This window comes from Podarcis bocagei, assembly GCF_964188305.1.
Source record: "Podarcis bocagei genome assembly, chromosome: 8".
NCBI lineage: Eukaryota > Metazoa > Chordata > Lepidosauria > Squamata > Lacertidae > Podarcis > Podarcis bocagei.
This window is the reverse complement of record NC_138133.1, coordinates 25,690,239-25,717,985: the sequence shown is the minus strand read 5'-3', so window position 1 is coordinate 25,717,985 and position 27,747 is coordinate 25,690,239. Positions and strand designations below refer to the sequence as shown.

The 27,747-nt window shown below is 45.0% G+C and overlaps 1 protein-coding gene and 1 long non-coding RNA gene across 2 annotated transcripts in view; both read left to right on the top strand.

Moving 5' to 3' along the window:
* LOC308594002 overlaps nucleotides 1–27,747 on the top strand; it is a 104,647-nt gene that overhangs the window by 35,812 nt on the left and 41,088 nt on the right. The window lies entirely within an intron of this gene.
* The window catches only part of DUSP22 (dual specificity phosphatase 22), a 48,183-nt gene that overhangs the window by 7,005 nt on the left and 13,431 nt on the right, over nucleotides 1–27,747 (top strand). The window contains exons 2-5 of the mRNA XM_081206664.1: nucleotides 877–910; nucleotides 7,808–7,890; nucleotides 17,671–17,720; nucleotides 26,111–26,185. Of these exons, the coding sequence (XP_081062790.1) occupies nucleotides 877–910; nucleotides 7,808–7,890; nucleotides 17,671–17,720; nucleotides 26,111–26,185 (242 nt within the window). The remainder of the gene's footprint in view (nucleotides 1–876; nucleotides 911–7,807; nucleotides 7,891–17,670; nucleotides 17,721–26,110; nucleotides 26,186–27,747) is intronic.

The following is a 27,747-nucleotide window of genomic DNA, read 5'->3' as shown; positions in this document are numbered from 1 at the left end:
TGTAAGAGATAGATTGTGGATGGTGATGAAGACCCATGCTGAAGGACACATAAACCAATGGCTACAACTGTATACAGTGGTACCTAAGGTTACATACGCTTCAGGTTACATACGCTTCAGGTTACAGAGTCCGCTAACCCAGAAATAGTACCTCGGGTTAAGAACTTTGCTTCAGGATGAGAACAGAAATGTGCAGCGGTGGTGCAGTGGCAGCAGGAGGCCCCATTAGCTAAAGTGGTGCTTCAGGTTAAGAACAGTTTCAGGTTAAGAACGGACCTCCGGAACGAATGAAGTACTTAACCTAAGGTATCACTGTATTAAGATGTAATGTAATTAAGTTCAGGACACTTCAAAAGAAGTCAGAAACCATCTAAGGGACAACTGAGGACCAGCCCTGAGTTCAGAGATAGCTTCAAATCAAGCCATTCCCATTACTGATTTAAGTAAAGTTACAGTATTTTTGGTGTAAAATGAGTGATAGATTCTTAGTTTAGAGCAGTGTTTCCTAGCTGTTTTCAAACTACAACTTCCATCATCCCTAGCTAGCAGGACCAGTGGTCAGGGATGATGGGATTTGTAATCCAAAAAAATCCCTGGAGACGCGAGTTTGAGAAACAGTGGTTTAGGTTTCTTTTACTGGTCCCCTCCTGCCTTTATTAAACTGCTGTTAAGCTACGGGACCCTGAAACTAAAAAGAAAAAAACTTCAAAGTGAAGTGGGGAAGATTGGAAGGAAAAACACGCTGCCCTTACCATGTTGCCAGACTCTGCAGATATAAACAGTGTTATGTTCCATTCTGTATGCAAATTGAACTGCGTCAGATCATGTTACCACAAGAGATGTACATTTGATATTATATTTCTTTCTGTCTCACAGATTCTTCCTGGCTTGTTCCTTGGAAATTTTAAAGGTAAGTTCAGTGTCATTAGCAGTCATAGTGCCCAACCACATTTTGCTTCCAAACTTTGTGTCTCTCTGTGTGTGACAGCTTTGTCTAGGCTTTGTCTAGGCTTGCCATACGTCAGGAAAGTTCCTGGCATGTCCTGGTTTCTGGGTGTAAAAATGGCATGGGGGGATTTGCTGAATTGGCAAAATGTCAGGGAAAACCTGGATGTATCACTCTTTGGGGGGAGGACTTCCTAAAAAAAAGCTGAACAGGAATGTCAGGAATTTTACTTTTACTTTGTCTCTCCCAAACTTTGGATGGTTCTTCTAAGGCAGGAGTAGGAAACCTGTGGACCTCCTGTTACTGTTGGACGAACCATCAGGCCGAGCTACCTTGGCTGATGTCATGGCTGATGGGAATTGTATTCTAATAAAAGCCATCAAAAACCACAGGTTCCTAGCCCCTGGCCTACAGTTGCTTATGTGAAAGAGACACAAGTTTCTACCTAAACCTGTCTGGTTTTGTGATCATCACCACTAAGCTTTCAAGTGGGGTATCTGCCTACTCCTTCCCCTTTGGTGCAGAGTACATTGCCACAGCCCATAGAGTCTTGTATTTGAAGCTAGCATGGTGCACACTCCAAAATCTGAGGTAGGCAAATTCGGGTTTGCCCAATTAAAGAAAATAAAAATGGTCATGGGACAGAGCTCAGTAGGTTCTCACAGAAAATATGAAGAAGCTTTGCTGAGTGGCAAGTCTGATGCTAGTTCCCATTGCCTGAAGAGAGGGAGCTGCAGGAATGATAGTTCCCCACATCTGTTCCATCACTGCTACCTACTCATTTTGGTCTTCAGCTACCCTGCTTTCCTCAGCTCAACACAGCCTTTGTAGACATTAGCTGAGGAATGGATGAATGAGGCCCATGCTGTAAGTCTGAGACATAGTAGTATGTGAAATGGTACTCTAGGGGCAAGCTCAGCATCTGGTGCCACAGAAGTATAAGATAAGGGACCCCTGGATGGTTAAGTCCTGTTAAAGGCGACTATGAGGTTGTGGCGCTCATCTCGCTTTCAGGCTGAGGGAGCCGGCGCTTGTCCACAGACAGCTTTCTGGGTCATGTGGCCAGCAGGTCTAAACTGCTTCTGGCGCAACAGGTCACCATGACAAGTGCTAGAGTGCGTGGAAATGCCGTTTACATTCCTGCTGCAGTGGTACCTATTTATCTACTTGAACTGGTGTGCTTTTGAACTGCTAGGTTGGCAGAAGCTGGGAGAGAGCAATGGGAGCTCACCCCATTGTAGGGATTCGAACCGCTGATCGGCAAGCCCAAGAGGCTCAGTGGTTTAGACCACAGCACCACCCTCTCCCCTGGATGGGCCACATAGCTCAAGCATGATCTGTAAGGATCATAGAACTGTAGAGTTGGAAGGGAACCCAAGGGTCATCTAGTCAAACCCCCTGCAGTGCAGAAGTTTGGAAGATTTTACTTCTGTTTTCAATTAACCACAGTTTATGTACTGGCCAAACCTCAACAAACTGTGGTAAGATTGACTCTGGTTTCCTGAAACAAACCAACTTCAGATTGCAGTTTACGGAGTTGGCTTGTTTCATTAAACTATTCAATAATCCATTGTTCAGATTAAGCTCAGTTTAAATTCAGATGTAATGGTAAACTTCCAGCCTTCTTTCCCAGATTTGTTCGTTCAATTCATGTAGTTTAGTATGACATGTGACTAATGTTGGAGTATTTGCACTGGCACCAGTGCCAGACTGTGCGTCAGTAGAGATTTTAGTTTTGAAAAGTGAGATTGAGAGGCTTTCCCTTTTCACCTCTGCCCACAACCATTTTAAGGGAAAACGAGGTGACAATGGCAAATCCTATGTTGACATTACTTCTTTTTTGCTCTAAAGTTGTAGTGGGCCATGGTACAGTTTCAGCCTCGTGGCAGAGGAATGGCATTTCCAAACAGGTAAAGACCGGATGGTGCGGGTGGCACTGTGGGTTAAACCACTGTCCTGCTTGGGCTTGCCAATTGAAAGGTTGGCGGTTTGAATCCCTGTGACAGGGTGAGCTCCTGTTGTTTGGTCCCTGCTCCTGCCAACCTAGCAGTTTGAAAGCATGCAGTGCAAGCAGATAAATAGGAACCGCTCTGGCGGGAAGGTAAACGGCGTTTCCGTGTGCTGCTTTGGTTCTCCAGAAGCAGCTTAGTCATGCTGGCCACATGATCCAGAAAAACTGTCTGCGGAAGCGGACAAACGCCGGCTCCCTCAGCCTGTAAAGTGAGATGAGCGCTGCAGCCCCAGAGTCGTTCACGACTGGACTTAATTGTCAGGGGTCCCTTTACCTTTACCTAAAATCCGGATGGGCGGCAAGGAAGAGATGGCAGGGTTAGACACTGTTGCCAACTGCATCCCAAGCCACACCTTGGGACAGTAGCACTGCTTAAGGATCGTGCTACAGTTCCAAAAACAGGCCCCAAACCAAAGAGGCTTAGTTGTGTAACCTTGACAGCACTATGTTTTTATCAGGTTTGGCTAAAAGCTTAGCCCCTTTATTGGTTCAGTGCTTTGGCAGTTGACAAGAATGTGTCATTTGGGGAATGTAAATAAACGATTAAATGGTGGATAAAGAATAAAACTGGTGAACATGGGAAGAAGGTAAGTAATGTGGATTAAGTAACACGGTGATGTGGTTTTGCGTTTGTGAGAAACAAACGTACAAACTGATCTGAGGTTCGTCGGCTGTAACACCGAGACCTTGGTGGCTAAAGGTTGAATACACCCAGCGCGGCGAAACCGAGACCTGGTATCTGTTTCCCAATTTGGTTCTTTTTAGATTTCTCCCTCTGTGATTGAGTCGAGGCAAAGAGAAGCTGGCTGATATTGCAGAGTGAGTCAGCACTTAACCACCGACTTCGAGCTGTGCAGCTTTTCTGACTTGCAACCTCTGCTGGCTGCTGCATCAGTTGGCCTGTGAAGTGTTGTCCACTGTTTCTATGGAGGCGATATATAAATGCTGGTGGTTAAGCTGCGGCAGTTTAATCCTTCAGCAAGCTGCCCGTTAGTTCACCAGGACGACTGCTGGGAACTCGTCCCAATTCAGCAATAAGATCTACAGTTGGTTGTGTTTCAGCATGCTAAGTGGAATGCAACAGGCCAATTTCTAAATAACTAACTCCTCTAGTCTTGGTTGTTCTGGACTTAAAATGTAAGGTGGCTACATTTGAAAGGCCTCTTTTTAACTGCCATGGTTTTTACGGTTTTCTTGTTTGGAAAGTGCATTTGAAGCCTGCAACTCCTCACCCCAGCTATTGGCTCCCCAAATGTTCCACTGGAATTACTGATATTTCAAGTCTGGATCATGTTTATCCTTAGGCAGTGTCCAACTGACATTAGGGAAATCTTGAATGGAGAAATGTTCTAAAATTTATTCTATGAGATGTAAAAATGGCATATTCTGTAGCATGTATATACAGTAAGTCACAAAACTTCAAAACAAAGTAGGCCTCGAGTGAACGTGTTTGGGGAGGGCGTTCTATAGTCAGGGCACCATGGGGGGGGGAAGACCCTGTCACTGTTGGCACTCCCCCTCAAAGATGTGGCACCCAGCTCTTATTGTCAGAAAGTTCTTCCTGTTGTTTAGTCATAATCTCTTTCCCTGTAACTTGGGTCCATTGGTTTGGGACCAGGAGAAAGCAAGCTTGCTCCATCCTATGTGTGACAGCTCTTTAGATATTTGAAGATATCTAAGGGGGTAGAAAGATGAGAGAGTTGGTTTCTTCTGGTCTCTCCACATGAAACTGGAATCTACTCATAACATGCTCCTCCACCTACCTCAAGGCCACCAAATAACACAGCAACAAAACAAAACAAAGCTTTGTTACATAAAAAACCTGCCATCGCCTTACTGAGTCAGAGCATTTCCCATCTAGCTCAGAGCAGTCTACACAGTCTAGACTCTGTGCTGTCTGATGATGCCTCTCCTTGGTTGCATTCAGACAGGAGTCTTTCTGAGCCCTGCCTACAGGAGCCGGGAGTTGAACATGGGTCCTTGGGAGCATTCAGAGCACATGCCCTACAACCAAGCCGTGGTTCTATCTGTACTTTCCATAGACTGTAAATCCAAGCTGCCCACAAATCCAAAGTTGGTATTTGCTTGGTAGGAGAGAAGCATACGTCTACTCAAAACACCAACATATACTTCAAATGTTGAGTGTTGCTAGAACCTAGGCAAGATTTGTAGATTTCTGGGTATGGTCTGCAAGCACATGAGGTCACCGCCTTGCTGAAGGTCAACAGGCTTTGGTCTGGTCAGTGCCTCAGTGGGTCACCACCACTTAGAGCCTATGTGTATGTTGACTTGGGTTTCCATGCAGAAGAAAGGTATGGTACAAGTGTAAGAAAATATACAAATAAATGAATAAATAAGAACATAAGGTCCTGCTGGATCAGTGGCCCATCTAGTCCAGCAGCGAAGCCCACATCATCATCATCATCATCATCATCATCATCATCATCATCATCCTCATTATTATTATTACAAGGAGGACTCTCAGGCATATACCTCCACATGTGGTGGTAATGTCCCAAAATCCAACTCTTCTGGATATCATTCATACAAGAAATATGTAAAATAACTAAGCAAGTGTTAGAAGTCACCCCAGAACTGGCCCTACTCAACATCTTCCAAGACAATAATGCCCACTCATAACACAAAGAGCTCATTACCCATCTACTCTCAGCAGCCAGAAGCATCATAGCCAGACACTGGAGAGACCTGTCAGGAGTAAGCATAGACCAATGGTACCAAATAGTATGGGAAACACCCTTATTAGAAAAACTCGCCAACAAACTGAAACTGACATGGGGACAAATAGAAGAAGACGCCTTCACCCCGGTTTGGTTTCCCTTTATCACATACACAGCCCAACAAGACAACGACAAGAACCCGCCGACAGCATTCAAATCAATCTGGCTAACCTGATCAAAACACACACCCCACTCACACACAAAAGCAGATTTCACTAGAGCCAATCAAAGACAACCAACCACACCCTAGGTCAACCTCTTTCACCACCAAAGGAATACAAGCGAATAGTAAAGAGAACTCGCTGAAGTGACACTGACACAAAACCTCGCACATACACTAAGTAGAATAGAAGCATTGCCACCGGACCCCACCCCCACTCAACAGTCCCCCCTCCACCTCTTTCCCCCTTTTCTTCCTAATGTAACACAAAGGTCTCAGCAAATGAAACTGATCTGTAGAAAATGTAACTTGGAAAAAGGGACATTGCACATACTTTTGTAAACCAAGAAATGTTTAATAAAAATATATTAAAAACAACAAGGAGGAGGACTCTCCTTGCTCCTGCAGTTCCCAGCAAATGATTTTCAGAAGCATCTGTGTCCAAACAGTAGAGGCAGCCAACAGGGTTAGTAGCCACTGATAGTCGTATCGCCCATGAATTCTTTCCTGCAGAAATCTCCAGTGCATGTACCGTATTTTGAGAGTCATTTTACAGTACGGTATGTAGGAGGTGTATAGGAGGCTAGCAATACCTTTACTGAAAAGCAAATGACAGCATGAGTCTCTTTCTAGGTTTTGACCTATAAAATCTTAAACAACCCATGGCATTTTTTTGTGAAGTTAGGAGAGATCCTCACCAGGTCCTTTGGGGGAGAGCTCAGTAGCTCGAGAGGTGGGTGCATATAGGACTTAAAATGTTAAAATCAGTACCTTGAATTGAGCCTGGAAATGAACCAGGAGTCAGTACCACTGGCCTAGAATTCACACTCCCCCCCCCCCATATACTTTGACGTCTAATGTACGACTTTTAAGGTCGTAACTGGTGATAAATCTAGATTCCGCCCTCCTCTATTCTCCTCATTGTGACATGAATTGTTAGTTTAAATGATTAAGAAGATTAACTGATCATCTACAGAGCAGCACTTTCCATTGAATGAACTGCTTTTGGGGCTCGTGGTTTATAATGGGAGATGCCAGGGATTTTCCCTTCTTCAGAAAACATCCTTCTCCAGTTTATGCGTTCAAAAGCTTTTCTCTGCCCCCCCCCCCCGGCACAGAGATGCTGTGATTGGGGACAAAGATTGTGACTGCTGAATTTTGAGCTATTATGCAGCTTTTAAAAGTGCCTGAGCGAATTGGTGTTACGGTGACAATTCTTGTGATCATATATGTCTGGTTGTAAAAGAGCCATTGACTTTCCCCAAAAAGAACTCACCCAGCACAATCCATTTATATCATTTATATCTTCCTGTCCCTTTAAGGAGCTCAAATTGGCACCCATTGTTCTCTCCCCACAACACCCCAGTGAGGTAGGTTAGGCTGAGAAAACATAACTGGGCCCAGCTCACCCAATGAACTTCATTCCTGAGTGGGGATTTGAACCCGGGTCTCTGCCGTCTTACTCCCAGCACCCTAGTCAGCACAGCACACTGTTGTTGTTGAAAGAAGAAGAGGAGGAGGAGTTTGGATTTGATATCCCGCTTTATCACTACCCGAAGGAGTCTCAAAGCGGCTAACATTCTCCTTTCCCTTCCTCCTCCACAACAAACACTCTGTGAGGTGAGTGAGGCTGAGAGACTTCAGAGAAGTGTGACTGGCCCAAGGTCACCCAGCAGCTGCAGGTGGAGGAGCGGGGAAGCGAACCTGGTTCACCAGATTACGAGTCTACTGTTCTTAACCACTACACCACACTGGCTCTCTTAAGACCATTAAGTAGCCAGTCCGTGCTTCTGTGTGGCAGCAGATGCTCAGGAAAGCTTCTCTTCTTTGTAGCTCAGCAATCCACTGCTAATAGGGAGAGGAGCACATTTCAAAGTTATGCTATTTGATAATTGAGTTAAATATGGCTCACCGTGCTAATGGCTTTTCCTCCCTGGTCTCCTTTCCCACAGATGCTCGTGACACCGAACAGCTGAAAAAGAACAACATAACGCACATTCTTTCGATCCATGACAGCGCCAGACCTATGCTGGAGGTAAGGGAAGAAAGTTGGTATAGCTTGAGCCATCATCACTTCCCTCACCACAGCCTTCTCTTAAGCTCCCCATTACATTACTCCATCATGGTGTTTTAAACTTGCCTTGTACAGTGGTCAGTGCGTCATGGGCACTGTCACCTGGCTTTCACCTGATCAGTCAGGCTCTGGTGACTTGGCTTCCTCCCCCCTCCCCCGCCATTGGTTGTAGATAAGCAGGACAAAGCGAAAAGAGTCCCTTGCCAGAGCCAGGGCTTTTTCGGACGTGGCACCAATCTGTGGAATGCTCTGTCCCAAGAGACTAGGGCCCTGCAGGACTTGACATCTTTCCGCAGGGCCTGCAAGATGGAGCTGTTCCACCAGGCCTTTGGCCAAGGCACAGTCTGACCCCCTCTCTCCTTCTGCAATCCTCATAGAACTCTAGCCCAATGGTTGCCATTAATTTGACTCTGAGTTGATTTTAGAATGTATTTCAATTAATTGATTGTGATTTTATGTAAACTGTGTTATTTTTACTGTTGTTAGCCGCTCTGAGCCCGGCTTTGGCTGGGGAGAGCTGGATATAAAATATTATTATTATTATTATTATTATTATTATTATTATTATTATTATTATTATTATTGAGTCTTTAATGATCACAGCAAAAGAACAAAGCATAAAGGTGTTCCCACTTCACCCTAGTCACTTCTGTCTTGGAACCTGATCTCGCAACCCCCCCCCCCCGTTTTTGTATCGCCACCTTATCTGCTCTACGTGACCTTGGACTGATAGGCTGGACACTTTCCAGCCAGAAAGAGTCTGTTAGATCTCTCTCTTCCAGTTCTTCTTCACCTTGCTGTCCACCTCCCAGTTCACCCCAACTTTTGTCTTCAGAACTATGCCCCTCTGCAAACCACCGTTCCAAATCTATACTGCTCCACTGCTCCTGGGCAGCTTCAGGATCCTGGTCAGGAGCAGGGGGAGGCTCCCAGTTGCCCTCACAGTTTGCTCGCCAACTTCCCAGGTTCAGCTGGGAAACACAATCTATGGGTTCATTCAGACTTCCCCTTCTCTCCCCTCTTTTCCCCAGGGGAAACCCAATCTTTAGTGCTGAATTGGAGCAATTGTTTGATGGCGGAGCAATATCCTGGACAACGGATGATGCAGAAGCTCTCTCTCCCATCTGCTTTCACAGGACTTGGGTTAGGATCCTTGGGCTGTGATAATCCATCTTGCTTGCTTGCAAGGGGGGTGGAGAGGCCGGTATTTGGATGGCAACATTCGGAAAGGCTGAAATTTACGGCCAAGAGCAAAATATCACAATTAAACACACACACACACACCCCGCCAGCAAGAAAGGTTTGCTCAGTTTGAAAGTGGTTATTTGATGTGTAACAAATTTGGCGAGCTTAATGTGCACCCGGCTGGGTTTATACTTTCTTGACATATATTGCCATCCACTTGGAAAGTTGCCTTGAATTTTCTGTGATCGGCGATGAAGACTCCATCTGCACTATGCATTTAAAGCAGTATCATGTCATGTTAAACAGCCCTGACTTCACCTACAGAATCCTAGGAATTTTAGTTTAAGGGTGCTGGGAGTTGTTAGGAGAACCGCCCCCCCCCCCCAATTCCATGGTCAGAGCCAGAGTTCTCATAGTTCCCTGGGAAGAGGAGTTGATTGTTAAACCACTCTGGAAATTGTAGCTCTGCGAGAGGAATAGGAATTTCCTACACTCAGCACCCTAGAAAGGATTCTTCAGAGGAAGCCATGACTGGCATGATACTGCTTTAAATGTATAGTAAGTACAGGTGGATTGAATTGGATAGCACTGAGGTTAAAAATCAGTGGGAGTTCTGGCATCTATTCTTTTTGGGTGTGGATGCACACTTTTAAGAAGGTCCAAATTTAAAGGCACAAGGGCACTCTGACTAACATGTCTTTCAGAGTTTACAGGGTAAATTTTCACAGCAAGTTCACGTTTTACAAAACTGATGGGGGGAACTCTGCTAAGAAAAAACAACACCATTCCACCTATATGCTTCTGGCAGGATAGTTTCACATGAGTTGTGCATGTATATCTTCAAAAAATAGTCAATAAGACATTGACTTGGATTTGTTCCAGATTATAATAGGGATGATTGTTCACTCTTAATGCTTTATGAATTGACTGAAGAAATCTGGGAGGCAATTTTATTTTTCTTTAGTTACAGGATTCAGTTGACCTCTTCACAGCTGCAATTCTGCGGGGAATGGTGCTGCAAATTTCATCACACCTCGATCCGTTTTATCAATTTACCGTCAGATTTGTGGCTTTTAAGATTGAGAGGTTTCATAGTGCAGGCTAATTAAATGTTTCTCTGTTTTGAATTTGAGATCTTTCTCTGTGTGAAGCACTGTTGGATTTCATTTGATGGGTTGATCAGTTTCCCTGTTACTAAGCACATTTGAATTTTAATTCTTATTCTCCAAGCTGAGGGCAGGACACCCCCTTGCCTCTTCTGTAGTCTGTGCCCTCATAGTGTTAAAGAATCAAACAGAATTGTGACATGAAAACAATTGCTTGGAATCTGGGGAAACCCAAGGTTCCACTGATCTCTTCAGAGAAGCATTAGGTTTACTTGAAATGATCGTTTTTTACTTCGCCTGAAGGAGTTTTAGTTCAAGAGTTTACCATTGGAGTTTTAATGTTTCTTATACTTTGGTTCTCAAGACCAGTAATTCAGTTGCATGAGGATCTGTTTTTGTAAGGCGAGGTCAATAGGAACAACGCTCAATGATGGTCAGGGCATTTCCGAAGCAAATTCAATCTTAAGATTGTGATTCAACAACCACTTTTATTAGTGGTGGAATGAAACCTGTCCTGGCCGGTTAGTCTCTTGAGTTCGGAAACAATTGCACAATCCACCTTAGTTGGTTGCCTTCTTGTATTTGAATTTTACACACAGCCTGTTTCCCTCATGCGTTTTCAACAAATATTTCAACGATAAAATAACGGTGAAATGGCTTTGCTTATTGCTGAAACTTTTGAATATTTTCAATAATAAAATGAGTCATGAGCATTTGTACTGTACTTGGGTGACTGCTCCTTAAAGCAACTGAAAGGACAAATAAACAAATTACTGGGTTTTTTTCTCCCCCGAAGCGGTTCTTTAGCAGAACTCTTGATAACCTCTTGTTGTGTTTGAGAAAACCTTGAGAAACCAACTGTTTCCTAATTAAGCCGTTTTGATGAAATGCCTCTCATTCGAAAGATGTATGTCCACCCCTCATCTGTTGATGTGGCAAGTCAAAATAACATATGGGGGTTTTTTTCTGGGCTAACCTGAAAGAACTTGCCAGGTGTTTGAGGGTTTTTATTTGCATCTTCCTTCAAAATGAGGTGCCCCGAGGTTTTGTTTTTGGCTCTTAAAGTGTTTCTTGGAAGCTGTCGTTGAAAGGTTTACATAAATTTAAATACCGAGAAGTTCAATGCCAAAAATAAGGCCTTTCTTTCTTTCTTTTTAAACTGCTTAATTTCAGCCTAGGAATTTGTGGTCATTTAGGACAGCTCAAAAGTCCTGATTGGTTATTGCCCTTTCCATTTAAAAAAGATGATGATTCATACGTCTCCGAGAAGACAGGCATCTAAAGTTTCAAAGTTTCTGAAGTCTCAAATCAAACTTTCAAACGGGAGATTGGTGTTAGATCAGGGGAATTAAATATCTGAACCTAAATTTGTTTGAACAGCATGTAACTGATAGAATGTACTTAAAAGTAGATGGTTACATTTTCTTCGTTCACCACAAATTTAGAGTACTTGGATTACTAGCTTAAAGAACTTGAATAAGTATTATTCTTTTCGCTGAGAATGTGTATATAAGAATGAAACAATTGGTTTAATGATCTTTAATGTGGACATTTGTTTCATTTAAGTTTCTTTGAAATAAACTTTTTGGCTTCATAACTTTTTTAAAAAAATTGTTGTTCACATTCATTTATAGCAACTGAATGCAAGTTGCTATTGTACATTCTGGAGATCTTACTATCCTGCGTTTGCTCATTCTTTATTCTTTTAAATGAACAAGAATTGGGACCTAGTTAAAAACAACAACAATTACTGAATGGTCTGTCTCCTTCAGAATCAGAAGTGGTGTTATGTGGCTAACAAAATTGTGAATCAGAATTTTCAAATTGTTGTCGGTTCTCTAGAGTGTTAAAACAGAGGCTAAAATACCTTTCTAAAGAGATAGCCAGCTATTCAGTTCCATGCCCTAGAAATTTTAAAGCATTTTCTTTATACAATTTTTATTTGTATTTTCTATATAAATGTAGAACTCATTGTGGCTTTCATGAGCAAATCTGTTAACTAGCTTAAAATACTTACTGCCATGATTTTCCTGTTAACTGAAAACGAATACATGGGTTTGGAAAATCTGAAATATATGTAAAATTTGATGACAGCTTTTCTTTAAAATGTAAAATTGAGTGAGTAGTTTTTATCTGGGCAAAGCCCTGGTGAGGCAATTTACCTAGCACCAGAATTTTCCAGCATCTTGACCTGGTACCAGCATGATGGCTGTTAGAGTAATAAGAGCGAATATCAGACACTCTGCAGAGCTGAACTCTTGCTTCTTTCAGCTATGACAATCTTGAAATCTGAATACTTGCGCTAGTTTTGTTAACTCTCCCTTTGTATCGGTTTAACAGTTCGCTTGACTTTCAGGGCCTAAAGAGAAATAAAAAAGCTTCTCTTTGTGGTTACTCTTGTCTGATGAAATAGAAAACTGAGAGGAAAATGAATTTATTGGCTTCCAATGCACGCCTTTTCGAAGGCACTGGAATTTGGAGAAATTGGCCTTGTTGTATTTTGACTGACTTTTGGTTTTTGCTGGTTGATGTCCCACTCTAGATATTATGCCGGCAACCCCATACCCTCCAACATGATGTCAGGAAAAATGAGAACACCATATTCCGGGGCCGCACTCCCACGTGAGTCATGTGACCTGTGCGAGATTGCAGTCCCAAAGAAAGCACTTTTTGGGACACTTCACCCAAAAAGCGCATTTTTGGGCACCACACAAGATCGTGCCCCCCAAAAGCTTTTTTTCAGGCATAGTGCCCCAAAATATGTGAGATTGTGTTTTTGGGGGGGTGAGAGGGCACCCCGAAATCACATGAGACCATGGTGGCCAAAATATCCACCATGCTCTCGCAGGAAAAAATGAATGTCCCTGTTTTTCTGGGACAGTTGTGGGGTGTGCAACCCTGATGTAGTAAGTTTCAGGGTGAGGCTCTTGTCATGATAACCTGTGATAAGACAGATTTTTGTTATGGCGCTGCTTAGAAAATACCTACACAAAATTGGGAATTTGCATGAAACTGCTCATGCCTGGTAACTATGTTTGTTGCTGCTTCCCTCACCATACATAAGTAACCCAATTTTTATGCATCCATCCTGCTCTTTATATTGTGAAATTCAATGCAGATTGGATGAAGTTGCTCACAATACCACAGAACCATTGAAATTGGACCTGCAGGGGATGTGATTCAAAGACCAGCTGGAATCGGCTGGGTCTTCCATTCACCCCACTGCCATGTATTCACCAGCCTTGCCTTCGATATTATCTGCACCTTGAATCAGTTACACTGGTGGCTGTCGTTTCCCCTTTTCTCTTGCAGTCAGATTTCCTTTAGTCGTCCACACTTAGCCACAAAACCCCCGATGAAGTCTGCTTGCATAATAAGCAGCAAAGTTTGTTGTTGTTGAATGTAATGTATACATATCAAAAATAGATGGATGCTAGATAGATAGATAGATAGATAGATGATAGATAGAATATATTGCACTAGAACAGTGGCTTGTTGACAATTGGAGGTCATTTTGGGACAATTCTTAGACAGCTTGTATGCGGGTGTGCACAGGAAGGATTCTGCTTTTGATCAACTACGACTGCAAAATGAGCCCTGCAATATTGAACACATCCCTCATTCACACACACACACACACACACACACACACATATATATATATATTATTGCAAATCAGGGAGGCTGAAGGCACATGGATCCACATGTGGTGGAACTGTAATAAGATTAGACAGTTCTGGAAAATGATTTATAACAAGCAGAAAAAAATGTTCAAATGCTCCTTCCCTAAAAATTCGGAAGCCTTCCTGCTAGGAATTATGGGTAATGAAATTTCCAAAAAGTTTAGGAGAGTCTTTATGTATGTTGGGGGATGCGGGTGGCGCTGTGGGTAAAACCTCAGTGCCTAGGGCTTGCCGATCGCATGGTCGGCGGTTCGAATCCCCGCGGCAGGGTGAGCTCCCGTCGTTCGGTCCCAGCTCCTGCCCACCTAGCAGTTCGAAAGCACCCCTAAGTGCAAGTAGATAAATAGGTACCGCTTTATAGCGGGAAGGTAAACGGCGTTTCCGTGTGCTGCGCTGGCTCGCCAGAGCAGCTTTGTCACGCTGGCCACGTGACCCGGAAGTGTCTCCGGACAGCGCTGGCCCCCGGCCTCTTAAGTGAGATGGGCGCACAACCCTAGAGTCGGACACGACTGGCCCGTACAGGCAGGGGTACCTTTACCTTTACCCTTTTATGTATGTTACAGTTGCTGCCAGAATTTTAATTGCAAAAGGCTGGAAGGGAAAAGATATCCCATCCAAATAAGACTAGCAAAATAAACTCAGAGAGTATGCTGAACTAGCGAGACTATCAGCGAGGTTACGAGACGTTACAGATGAAAAATTTATCAGAGAGTGGGACATATATAGAGTTTATGTAAAAGAACATTGTCAAAATATTAATCTGTTGGCAGGTATTGATTGAACTTCTGTGAGTGAATAGGATAATATTAGAAGACTTAAAGAAAGTCAAACAACATGGAGAAAATAAAGTTAAGTGCGCATCCAAGAAATATAATCTGGGAACATAATGGGAAGATCGGAGGTCACGTTGAAATCAATTGCAGAAAGATGTAAAAAGAAAATAACTGAGGAATTTTTATGCTGTCTTCAACATCTAATGATAATTTCTGTTATACAATTTTCAATTAATAAAGCATGGAAAGGGGGGGGGAAACAATTCTTGTAAATCTTGTTTTTAAGCAGTGGCATTTAGATTGAAGCAGTAGAGCAGGTTTAGCATTCATAGGTAAAATAAGCGTAGACTTTAAGTATTGAACTTAATGTAAAGGTAAAGGGACCCCTGACCATTAGGTCCAGTCGTGGCCGACTCTGGGGTTGTGGCGCTCATCTCGCTTTATTGGGCGAGGGAGCTGGCATACAGCTTCCAGGTCATGTGGTCAGCATGACTAAGCCACTTCTGTCGAGCCAGAGCAGCACACGGAAACACTGTTTACCTTCCCGCCAGAGTGGTACCTATTTATCTACTTGCACTTTGGCATGCTTTCGAACTGCTAGGTTGGCAGGAGCAGGCACCGAGCAATGGGAGCTCATCCCGTTGCGGGGATTCGAACTGCCAACCTTCTGATCAGCAAGTCCTAGGCTCTGTGGTTTAACCCCACAGACCGCGTCCCTTAGCCGTGTGTTATAAGTGCAAGGGCAGGTCTGTTCTTACGAGGATTTCTTACTGGCTCCATCAGTGGCAATTCTAACAGAAAGCTATCTTCTTATTCTGAAGCAGTGCAACACTGAAGCCACTTCCAGGTGACTTGTGAGCATTGATTCTGATGCGTTTGCACAGTTTGTGGGGGGCTCACGTGGTACCCACTGTTCATTGAGCATTTGTTCACAGGCAGGTTACATGACTTCCCATCAAGTAGTTGTTACCTTGTAGTTTCCAATACATTTCTCCAGCACCAGCCTCATTGCAGAGAAGTCTAGTTTTGTGGGCGACGGGAATGGATTTGTTGCCCAAGCTATTGTGCAACCTGCGTGTGGTGGAATCCCACACACAAAACAGGGAACAAATGAGATGGGGAAGGCAAGAGTTTTGCAGGAGAGCATATGCTTTGCCAGCAGGAGGAGATGAATCTCTTATGTGGGTCTGGAGGAAACCACTGCAAGGAACCCTGGGGCCATTGTGGTTCTCTCCTTATGCTGTTTGACTCCCAACTCCCATCAGCCCCCAGCCAGCATGGCCAGTGGTCAGGCTTGTAATTCATCTACAGTGGTACCTCAGGTTACACACGCTTCAGGTTACAGACTCCGCTAACCCAGAAATAGTACCTCGGGTTAAAAACTTTGCTTCAGGATGAGAACAGAAATTGCGGGGCGGCAGTGGGAGGCCCCATTAGCTAAAGTGGTCTTCAGGTTAAGAACAGTTACGGTTAAGAACGGATCTCCAGAATGACATAAGTTCTTAACCCGAGTTACCACTGTACATGTGGAGGGCACCATGTTGGCTACCCTGGCCTTGGAGCATCCTGGTGCCGTCCGGATGTTGATGGACTACTGTTCCCATCGTCCCATGCCATGCTGGCTGGGGCTGATGGAACCGAGAATCCAACAACACCTGGAAGCCACCATATTGGCTGCCCCTGCCCTAGAGCACCCTTCCCCAACCTGGTGCCCCCCCCATACGTTTTTTATTGTGCTGCCTGGTGCTCATGGGAGTTGTAGTCCAATTCATTTGGAGGATACCAACTAAGGATCCTGTAGAGAGATGTCATTCTATATACGCAGCACTTAGCAAGATGGTCACTTCCAGCACTACAGTTCTATGAGTCTTTAAGATTGGTCAAAGGTCTGTCTTGGTTTAAGTTGGCTTCCAGTGCGGAATGGAGTATCATCTTTGTGCCCAGCTTTTAAAGTTTCAAAGTTGTCTGACTGGCTGCTGTTGAAATGTTGGACTAGATGAGACTCTTCCATGAGTTATACGTATCTAGTGAAGCAATTTTCTTAAAAAATATAATCTTTATTGATTTTATGATTACATACTATACATATACACATTAATTTACATTTACTCCTATGAGTTGACTTCCCTCCTTCCCTTTTCTGGCTTTTTAATGTCGTCTCTAAGTTTTTCGCATTGTCTTTATTGATTTTGTATATTGTTGTTCTTCTTTCAACTTTATCCGTACAGTGTCTATATACAAATAATTTTTTCTGTATGTATACATCTTATTGTTTGTCTATATTCATTTACAGATACAATTAGTTACCTTGATTGTATTTTACATTTTAATTCATATTGTCATTAACATCCAGTAAAGTTTCTTTTAATTTCCCATTATGAAAACAGTAGAATGGAAATAGTGAAGCAATTTTTAGCTTAGGTTTCTTTCTGTCTTACTACCGAGACACCCACTTCTAACTCTGTCTGAGATTGAATTATTTTGGTGAGGACTGATTAAGAATACGTTTTATTGTGGGGAGGGAAAGGCTTCATTCAGCTCAGCACTGTAACAATCTTGAGAACGAAAACATCTATTAAAAAGTAATACCCATGCTACACCGTTACTCTTTGCTTTCCATTACTTATTTAACTAATTCAGTATAGCACGGCAAATAGTAACAGCCTTCCCCAACCAACATTGAATGCACACTTACTTAATCTACATTCATTTTAAGAAAGCGGTAAGTTGTGTAAAATAGCACATTAGCAATTTATAGCATTGCAGGACAAACAAGACATGTTAAAATGACAAATGCAACAGAAGGGCTGGAGGTAATGTTTCCACCGCCAAAATTCACTTTGACGTCTGGGTACGTGGTGGTTTGTGATCGTGCGCCGATGAAACCAGGTCTTAAAATGGCTTCCCGGGAGCAGCACCAAATGAAAGAAGACAGTCTTTGAATGTGTGTGCACTTTCTCTTCCTTGATATATTTATTTTGTTTTTTAATGCAGGGAGTGAAGTATCTGTGCATTCCTGCTGCAGATTCGCCCTCACAGAATTTGTAAGTATTTTTTTTTTTAATGGCAACACTAGACAAATGAACTATAGACCCGGTACTGTTTGATATGGAATGCCTCCCTCTTGGATATGTAAATATCTTTGACTTCTTAACGACTCCATTTTCCTTTTTATTTTTACATGCAACAGGTGGCGGTATTCTGTGCTAATCCTACATGGAATAGTTTTGCTTAAGCTAATGGGCTGGTTTGTGTCCCTTCATTTCGTTGGCTCTAGTATGTGTAGAAGTTTGCTGGATACAGCCCTATGTCTAAAAGTCCTGTTACTGGTGAGAGATAGGTGTAATGGTGGACTCTTTGACTCGGGAGATCTGGGTTCAAATGTCTATCTGTGCCATGAGGTTTCCTAGGTACCTTTGAGCAAGTTGATGTCTCCTTATCTGACATATTTCAAAAACACAAAAGTTGTTGATCTTTTTAAAAATTTTGGCCAAAATCTCGAAGAAGAAGAAGAAGAAGAAGAAGAAGAAGAAGAAGAAGAAGAAGAAGAAGAAGAAGTTTAGAGCTATTTTTAAGGAAACTTGCCAAAATCTACACTTCTGACGTGTTGACGTATGTCTTCATTTTCCTGGACATTTCAGTGATTTCCCCCCGAATGCTGCTTACGACGGCCGAATCCTGGCTGTGTCTGGGAATTCCAGATGTATGGCAGCCCTAAGGTTGTTGGGAGGATAAAAGGAATCAGTGCTCCTGGAAGAGTTATGCCAGGATAGAAAAGTGGTAGATAATGGGAATCAGAAACATGGCGTCTGTGAGCCTGGCTACAGTCTCCTAAAACAGGTCTGTACAACTGGAGATACACCAAGCCAAATGCAGCCAAATGTTCTAAAAACCCCTTTCTTTTGTTGCCTCCTACCTAGAAATGCAAGAATTGGGAAGGGGAGGAGAGGAGAGGAGAGATTGTCATGCACCTCGCAGGCCACAATAGCTGGCTGGGGGAGCTTGCATTTGAGTTGCCAGTTCTCAGGTTGGGTTGACCATGCAAAGGAGCTTTGGGCTACCTTGACTCTGAAGAGTACAGTGGTACCTCAGGTTACATATGCTTCAGGTTACAGACGCTTCAGATTACAGACTCCGCTAACCCAGAAATAGTACCTTGGGTTAAGAACTTTGCTTCAGGATGAGAACAGAAATTGCACAGCAGCGGCGTGGCAGCTGCGGGAGGCCCCATTAGCTAAAGTGGTACCTCAGGTTAAGAACAGACCTCCAGAACGAATGAAGTTCTTAACCCGAGGTACCACTGTAATTGCATCAACTTTACAAGAACACTTGGACAGGAACCAAGTTTTTCTTCTCGTCTTCACTGTTTATGCGTATGGGAGGTGAGGAGGGAGGGGAGTTTCAGCCACTTCCTGATAATTTGTTTTATAGAGAAACAAAAGTAGTTTCAAAGGGCCTGCCTGGTGCCTACGGAAGGAAATGTAGCGCTGCCTTTTTCTCTCAGATCAAAGCACTGCCTCTTTGGCCTGATGCTTTCGAGAGATATTTTTAGTAGATTTGCTTCTCTCATGCAACAGAGAGATCCCAAATATCTTGAAAAACGGGTGGATTGATTATTTCAGTTCATGTTGGGAATACTGATCTGGGGAGCAATATTTGAGCACCTTTTCTCTTTTCATGGTTTTTGTTGCTTATATAGTTCCATTTATGCCCATAGAGCCTCACAGAGTTGTAACAGTATTGAGAGAGGCTGAAATTGACACTCCCTATATCTGCTGATCTGACGATACAGTGCCATACCCTGCTGGTGCTTGGCACATGGAATATTTTCATCTGTGTTTCCTGGTGGTTCCCAAGGGTTCTAATGTGGCTTAGGGATCTGGATCAGGCCAGCAGACCAGATTCTCTGTCCCCTAAATCTATCCCCCACCTCGGGCTAAATATAACAGGTTGGCAGGAACTCCTCCTGTTCAATCATGTGGCATTACAATGACATTGAGTGATGCAGCACTTTAGAGTCCCAGCAATCAGCTGCTCACTGGGACGTCAAAGCACCATGTTGGGTTCTTTAGGATATTCCTCTTTGCTGATGGTTTCTGCAGTTCCTCTTGGCTTATCTCTGTGTTAAGCCTTTTTGCAGTTCCTCTTCGGTCATCTGTATGTTAGACTAGTTAAGACTTTTTATCTATTAGTTAAGAGACTTAAAAGAATAATAATTTGAAGCAAAAAACGAGATGTGACATTTTTGTACCATTGGAAGAGTTTCCAGCTACAGATTCACTGAATTCAGGTGCATTTGGATGTCTTGAAAAGCTGCCACCCTGAAGTGAATTGTGTGGCACCCCCCACCCAGGTGAATCAAAATGTTGGAAGGTTGTGAGTCTAAGGAATGGGTAGGCAAACTAAGGCCTGGGGGCCGGATCCGGACCATGGACGGTCCAGGAATCAGCATGTTTTTACATGAGTAGAATGTCTCCTTTTATTTAAAATGCATCTCTGGGTTATTTGTGGGGCCTGCCTGGTGTTTTTACATGAGTAGAATGTATGCTTTTATTTAAAATGCATCTCTGGGTTATTTGTGGGGCATAGGAATTCGTTCTTCTTTTTTTCAAAATATAGTCCGGCCCCCCACAAGGTCTGAGGGACAGTGGACTGGCCCCTGCTGAAAAAGTTTGCTGACCCCTGGTCTAAGGACCTTTCCAAACTTACCATTTATAGTGATATAGTTGCTGGGGTTTTTTTTGTTATTTTAAAAAATGGCATGGTTCCAGAACAATATAGTCAAAAAATCCATTTCTTTCTATTGCAAAAAAAAATATAATCAAACTTTTGGGAGAGATCCGGAATAGTAATAGTAATTTATTATTTGTACCCCACCCATCTGGTTGGGTTTCCCCAGCCACTCTGGGCGGCTTCCAACGAAGATTAAAAATACATTAAAATGTCACACATTAAAAACTTACTGGAACAGGGCTGCCTTATCTGAATAAGGTGTCTGAATAAATTATCTGAATTTAGATGTCTTCTAAAAGTCTGTTAGTTGTTGTTCTCTTTGACATCTGATGGGAGGGTGTTCCACAGGTCGGGCGCCACTACCGAGAAGGCCCTCTGCCTGATTCCCTGTAGCTTAGCTTCTTGCAGTGAGGGAACCTCGCTGTTTCCATTTGTGTGGCATGTGCCAATCATGGTCCCAGTTTCTGTGCAGGAAGGGTTGTTGGGTGGGGTTTGGGAGATGCCTGTCTTGCACCCTGTAATGGGTATGAGTTACTCGTGCGTAAGCAGGTGCCTTTCTCGGTTAATTTCCCATGTTAAACCTTTCTAACTGCGCAGCCCCTCTTTCCCATGGCTGCCTCAGTCACTGGCAGAATCCGTCAGTGGGCGTTTCTTGAACCTCTTCCAGCATAAAAGTTGTTTGACACCCAGTCTCCTCCTCCTCTCACTGCGCGGGAGTCTTCTGCGCAGGGAAGGCGTGGGTAGCGGAGGACCTGGGCTCTCCTCACTGATGTCCAGTGAGGAGTCCTGGAGCCCTCTCTCCAATCCCCCCATCTGCTCCCCTTTATCCCTGGTGTTGCGCCGATTGGCTTCCCCCTCTACTGAGCTGTTTCTCCCCCGGCTGCTGGGTCCTTTGCCAGCATCATCTGAGAGCCTCCCCTTCGCTTCTTGCTCTGATGTCAGTTCCCTGACACACCCCTTCCCCTCTGACCTGTGCAAGTGGTCTGTGATCTCAGCTCAAAGAAAAGAGATGGCAGAGAGAGAGATGATGGTCCTGACTCAAAGTCCTGCCCACGACAGCAGTCATTAGCTACAGACAAAATTTCATCACAGTAGCCAGGTTTTCCATAGCTCAGGCACAAACGTGGTTCTTTTTCTAATTTCCTGGTATGCCCCACAGAGGACCTTAAGGTCCATGAATAATCATAGTTTAGAGGTCTCAGGCCCTAAGGAAGTTAGATTATCCTTCACCAGGGCCAGGGTCTTCTCAGTGATGGCTCCGACCTGGTGAAATTCTCTGTCCCTTGAGACAAGGACCCTGCAGGATTTAACTTCCTTCCGCAGGGCCTGTAAGACAGAGCTATTCCGCCTGGCTTTCAATTTGAACCTGGCCTGATCTTTTGTTCCCCTTCCTTCCCTTCCCCTCCCCTTTTTGTGAGGATTGCCCGCTCTGAGATCCCACAGCTGGTTCTCCCCTGGTCTCCTCGCTGGCCCAAGTGGGACTAATTTAGCCAGCTAGCCCTGGTGATCATCTAATGTTTATTGGATGGATTTTCCCCTTAAATTGATTTTTGATTTTTGATTTTATTGTTATTTACGCTTTGTACCGTATTTCATGCTGTTGTGTGGGTTTTTTGTAGCATCAATTAAGTGTTTTTAATTTGTTGTTAGCCGCCCTGACCCTGGTTTCCTGAACCAGGAAGGGTGGGGTATAAATAAAAAAATATTATTATTATTACTACATACAGGGTGTTGAGCATTAAACACATATATACCCAAAGGAAGCATGTGCCTAACTCCAATGTGTACTGGGCTGGAGGAGCACAAGAGTACACAAGGGGTGTGACTAACGGACACAGAACATTTCTCAACTTGGGCACAACTTGGGCACAACTTCTCGCCATTAGTGTGGAAAGGAAAACCCCACACTCGCAGTCTAATAATGGCAATGTGTGAGCAAAAGTGCAGCCGGGGCAGCTAGAAATTCACTCTTGAAAACGTTGGATCAAACAGCTGCCAGACCACTATAAATGGTGAGCGTGGAAAAAAACCCAGTGTGATCCCTGTTTCCTAATGAGTCGCCCTTCCGGCCTGCTGAACTGGTTGTTGAACGAGCTACCAGCAGGCAGCCCTTTCCCAGAAACCAGATGTGCACTTGGTGCTGTCACTGGGCGAAAGGGCAAGATGGAGACATAGGAGCTGCCTTCTTCCAAGGCAGATTGTTAAGTCCATCTAGGCCAGGATTGTCTATGCTGACTGGCAGTGGCTCACCAGGTTTCAAAGAGGAATCCCCCAGCAGAACCTGGTACCTTCTGCATGCAAAACATGAACCTAACCGCTGAGTTACAGGCTTCCCCGCATGGCTGTTCGGTTCAGTGAGTTCCCTTGAGACACTGTGCTGCTCACTGTGGTTACCGTGACTATACTAATAGATGCCTTTGTGTATGTGTGATCTGGTAGCTTTCCCAATTTAAGTAACCAAGACCCAGATCTCCTGTGCTCTGGATTTCCCTGGGCCTTCCATTTATTCCCCTGTGGCTCTTGCGTTGCCTCGGGTGGGCCACACCGGCTGTTGCCCCGGGCACAAGATTGTTAGGATGTGTGAGATTTCAACACCCAGTGCTGCCTCAATATAGCTGGGCTCCATTGAAAACAAACCGGGAAATTACCGTATTTTTCGCCCTATAGGGCGCACCGGCCCATAGGGCACACCTCGGTGTTTTTTTGGGGGGGGGAATAAAGAAAAAAAAATTATTTTCCCCCCAGGCGTGGGGCTGGGGAAGCCTGAGCTTCCCCTGACCCCAGCCCCCAGAACAGGCTGCTATCCGCAAGCCTGGGGAGCCCTCCTCAGCGCGCCCCAGGCTTCAGGATGCAGGCTGCTATCCGCAAGCCTAGGGAGCCCGGTGGGAACTCCCGCGGGCTCCCAAGGCTTGCGGATAGCTTCCTGAAGCCAGTGCGCACCGACCCCTCTCACTCTCCAGGCTTCAGCAAAAGCCTGCATTCGCCCCATAGGACGCACACACATTTCCCCTTCATTTTTGGAGGGGAAAAGGTGCGTCCTATAGGGCGAAAAATACTGTACCTCTCCGGACAACGTAATGACTCTTCTTTTATTATCTCTGCAATCTCCCGGGTGACATGGACACCGTTAGGCCATTGTGCATGTGTACGCCGTGCATCTCCCTCCCAGCCACCCCTTCCGAGTGGCCCTGGGCACAGGCAAACCACGCTATGCCACTAGGAAGGACCCAAGCATCTAGTGGCGCTACAAAATGGCAAGAGTGAGAAGATGGGTTCTTAATAGCTGTAAGACCTGTTGCAGCAGTAAGAACAAATTCAAAGAGCCCTGCTGGGTCAGCCCCAAAGGCCCATGTAGTTTAGCATCCTGTTCTCTCAGCGGCCAACTGTATGCCCATGGGAAGCCAGTCAGAAGGACCTGATTGCAACAGCACTCTCTCCACTGGTGATTTCCAGCAAGTAGTAGTCAAAGGCATAGTGCAGGCGTAGGCAAACTTGGCCCTCCATATGTTTTTTGAGACTACAATTCCCATCATCCCTGACCACTGGTCCTGTTAGCTAGGGATGATGGGAGTTGTAGTCCCAAAACGTCTGGAGGGCAGAGTTTACCTATGCCTGGCATAGTGCCTCCAACAGTGGAGATGGAACATGCCCTTTGTGGCTAGTAGCCACTGATAGACTTATCCTCCATGATGTGTACCTTCTCTCAACACATTGTTGTCTAAGCTGCAGATGAACCCCACAAAAGGGGTTGTAATTTCCCAAGGCCGAGCTGAAAAGCTAGGGGTGGGTGGGAAGACTCTAGCCTTGCAGATGTAAGATTTAGGAAGTTTACACTCTGAGAACGATTGTGGGGATTTCTTCTGCGTTGGGTACAAATGTTTATTTCAGACTGTGCTGTGGGTGGTGATGAAGTGTCCCCAACCGTGGAGCAGCTGCTTCAAATGAGCTACTAACACTATACAGTGGTATCTCAGGTTATATACGCTTCAGGTTACATACGCTTCAAGTTACAGACTCCGCTAACCCAGAAATAGTACCTCGGGTTAAGAACTTTGCTTCAGGATGAGAACAGAAATCGTGCTCCGGCGGCAGCAGGAGGCCCCATTAGCTAAAGTGGTGCTTCAGGTTAAAAACAGTTTCAGATTAAGAACGGCCCTCCAGAATTAATTAAGTACTTAACCTGAGGTACCACTGCAGTCACGATTTGGGGAAGGGGTGGGGAGCACTAAATCCTAATACAGTGGAACCTCGGGTTACATGCGCTTCAGGTTACATACGCTTCAAGTTGCAGACTCCGCTAACCCAGAAATAGTACCTCGGGTTAAGAACTTTGCTTCAGGATGAGAACAGAAATCGTGCTCTGGCGGCAGCAGGAGGCCCCATTAGCTAAAGTGGTGCTTCAGGTTAAGAACAGTTTCAGGTTAAGAACAGACCTCCAGAACGAATTAAGTACTTAACCTGAGGTACCACTGTATTTTATCACCCATTATCCCACCCTCCTTAGAACAGCTGTATAAAGTGGACTAGGACACCACGTTAAGGTCCTTGGAATACAAAGGCGGTATATAAATGTAATAAATAAATAAAATATCTCTTTATTAGAGTTGACAGCTGTGGCTGTAGCTTGCCTAAGGTTACGCATAGGCTTCATGGCTGGGCTGAGATTTGATCAAGCCAAGGAGTTGTGACTTGGACCAATCGGTCCTGGTGCACAGAGTGTGCTGCTAACCACTGAGTTGCTTGGTGTTATTCATACATCCGGACTACACTGTGTGTGCGTACAGCCACATGTCACCACCCAATTTACTGGCTGCAAAAAGTGGGAGGCCGGGGAATTTGGGAAGAAGAAATGAGGGTGGAGGACGCTTGCTACCTCGATTTTCTTGTGATAATCACTGGCAAGGTCATACATGCAGAGTTTGAGATGACACCACATTCATAAAAACGTAAGAAATCATTACACATTATAAAGCTTCCCTATACAAGGCTGCCTTCAGATGTCTTCTAAAGGTTATATAGTTATTCATCTCCTTGACATCTGATGTGAGGGTGTTTCGCAGGGTGGGTGTCACTACTGAGAAGGCCCTTTGCCTGTTTCCCTGTAGCCACTGGCGGAGGAAGAGGAGTGCGGGGGGAGCGCACCGTCCCCAGCAGCGCAATCCCCAGGGTGATGTCGCGACTGCTCCCCTGCCCGCGCTGGGCGCCATGCCCCCGGGACGTGCGCCAGCCCTGCCCCCACCTGCTCTCCGCCCCCCGGTGCCGGAGCATGAAGCTCCACCACTGCCTGTAGCTTCACTTCTTGCAGTGAGAGAACCACCAGAAGGCCCTTGGAGCTGGACCTCAGTGTTTGGGCTGAGCGATGGGGGTAGAGACGCTCCTTCAGTAACAAGGGGAATGTCCTTCCCCGCACAAAGAAAAGATGAAAAGCAAGAACAGGCCACAAATCAAACCACATCAAGTTCCACACGCCTGGGAGAACAAGAAGGCCTTTGCCCTTGTCCCCAGAAACCCACTAAGTTGGTGTTACTCAGTATGTTGCATTGCTATCCAAATATTTGGCTGCAAAGGCAACCATGTCTCTCTAAAATACAGCACTGGGCAATACTGCAAACCTCTTTCAGAAGGCAAATCAGTGGGACAGAGGAATAAGAAATCCCTTAGCTTAATTGGGACTAAATCAAGTCTACGTCTAATTTTTAAGGGTCAGACACTTCAAAGAAAGCATTGAATTTATCCATGAATGCCGACTTGGAGGTCAGAGCTGCCTTGTTCACTGGTACGTATTTCATTTAAGACTATTCTACATTTGATTATTCCTGGTTTCATGCTCACTGGTCTGTTTTCAGGCTCCCCTCCTTAGGTTCTCCCCTGTGAAGATATTTTGTAGTCCTGTAACCCTTTGGGTAGGGACGCGGGTGGCGCAGTGGGTTAAACCACAGAGTCTAGGACTTGCCGATCAGAAGGTCGGCGGTTCGAATCCCCACGACGGGGTGAGCTCCCATTGCTCGGTCCCTGCTCCTGCCAACCTAGCAGTTTGAAAGCATGTCAAAGTGCAAGTAGATAAATAGGTACCGCTCTGGCGGGAAGGTAAACGGCGTTTCCGTGCGCTGCTCTGGTTCACCAGAAGCGGCTTAGTCATGCTGGCCACATGACCCGGAAGCTGTACGCTGGCTCCCTCGGTCAATAAAGCGAGATGAGCGCCGCAACCCCAGAGTCGGCCACGACTGGACCTAATGGTCAGGGGTCCCTTTACCTTTACCTAACCCTTTGGGTTCCCTCTGCTGATACATTTGGTGTGTGAACTGTGTGTCTTGGCTACGTAAGGATCCACACTCAGCTCTGAATTTCAGAAAAGGCGAAATAATTTGAGACCACTGTTGTGGTGGGGAGGGTAGGAGTATTTTGGGTATAGGGTTTCAGCAACAGTAGCTTCTATGATCTTTCAGTTTGGCAAAGGTAGCTTTTCCACTGAATGAAGCTGGAGTAGAGCTGGTCCTGCACAGATCACGACAGAGGGAGGCTGGTCGAGCCCCATTAGCCTGATGCTTAGCCAAATGGGAATCTTCTCAGCGCATCGGCCTCTGCTTGACTTCAAAACAGTGTTCTGGGATGAGCACAGGGCAGGGCAGAGATAATTTGGGCCCCATTAGATTACCATGCGGGGTGGCGCTGTGGGTAAAAGCCTCAGCGCCTAGGGCTTGCCGATTGAAAGGTCGGTGGTTTGAATCCCCGCGGCGGGGTGCGCTCCCATTGTTCGGTCCCAGCGCCTGCCAACCTAGCAGTTCGAAAGCATGTCAGAGTGCAAGTAGATAAATAGGGACCGCTTACTAGTGGGAAGGTAAACAGCGTTTCCGTGTGCAGCTCTGGCTTGCCAGAGCAGCGATGTCATGCTGGCCACGTGACCCGGAAGTGTCTCCGGATAGCGCTGGCCCCCGGCTTCTTAAGTGAGATGGGCGCACAACCCTAGAGTCTGTCAAGACTGGCCCGTACGGGCAGGGGTACCTTTACCTTTACCTTTAGATTACCATGCAGTCTGGCAGGATGCACCCATTTTGCTTCTCAGCCTTTCCAGTCTTAGTCATGATCCTGCCTTCTGCTCCTGAAGATTGGGGGAAGCAAATGCGTCTCTGAAGCGTTGCCGCTTCCCCCTGCTGCTTATTGTACTGGAGAGAGGCAATAGGCCCACTTTCGTCATTCCTTCCATGGTTCCAGAAAAAAATGTGGCATTGAGAGCCGGGCTATACCCCCAATGTTGCTGAAGCCTGACTGTGTGCATGCATGTATACCACGTTCCAGCTGTGCATTGTTCCAAGTTGCACAGAGCATCTATGCTGCTGA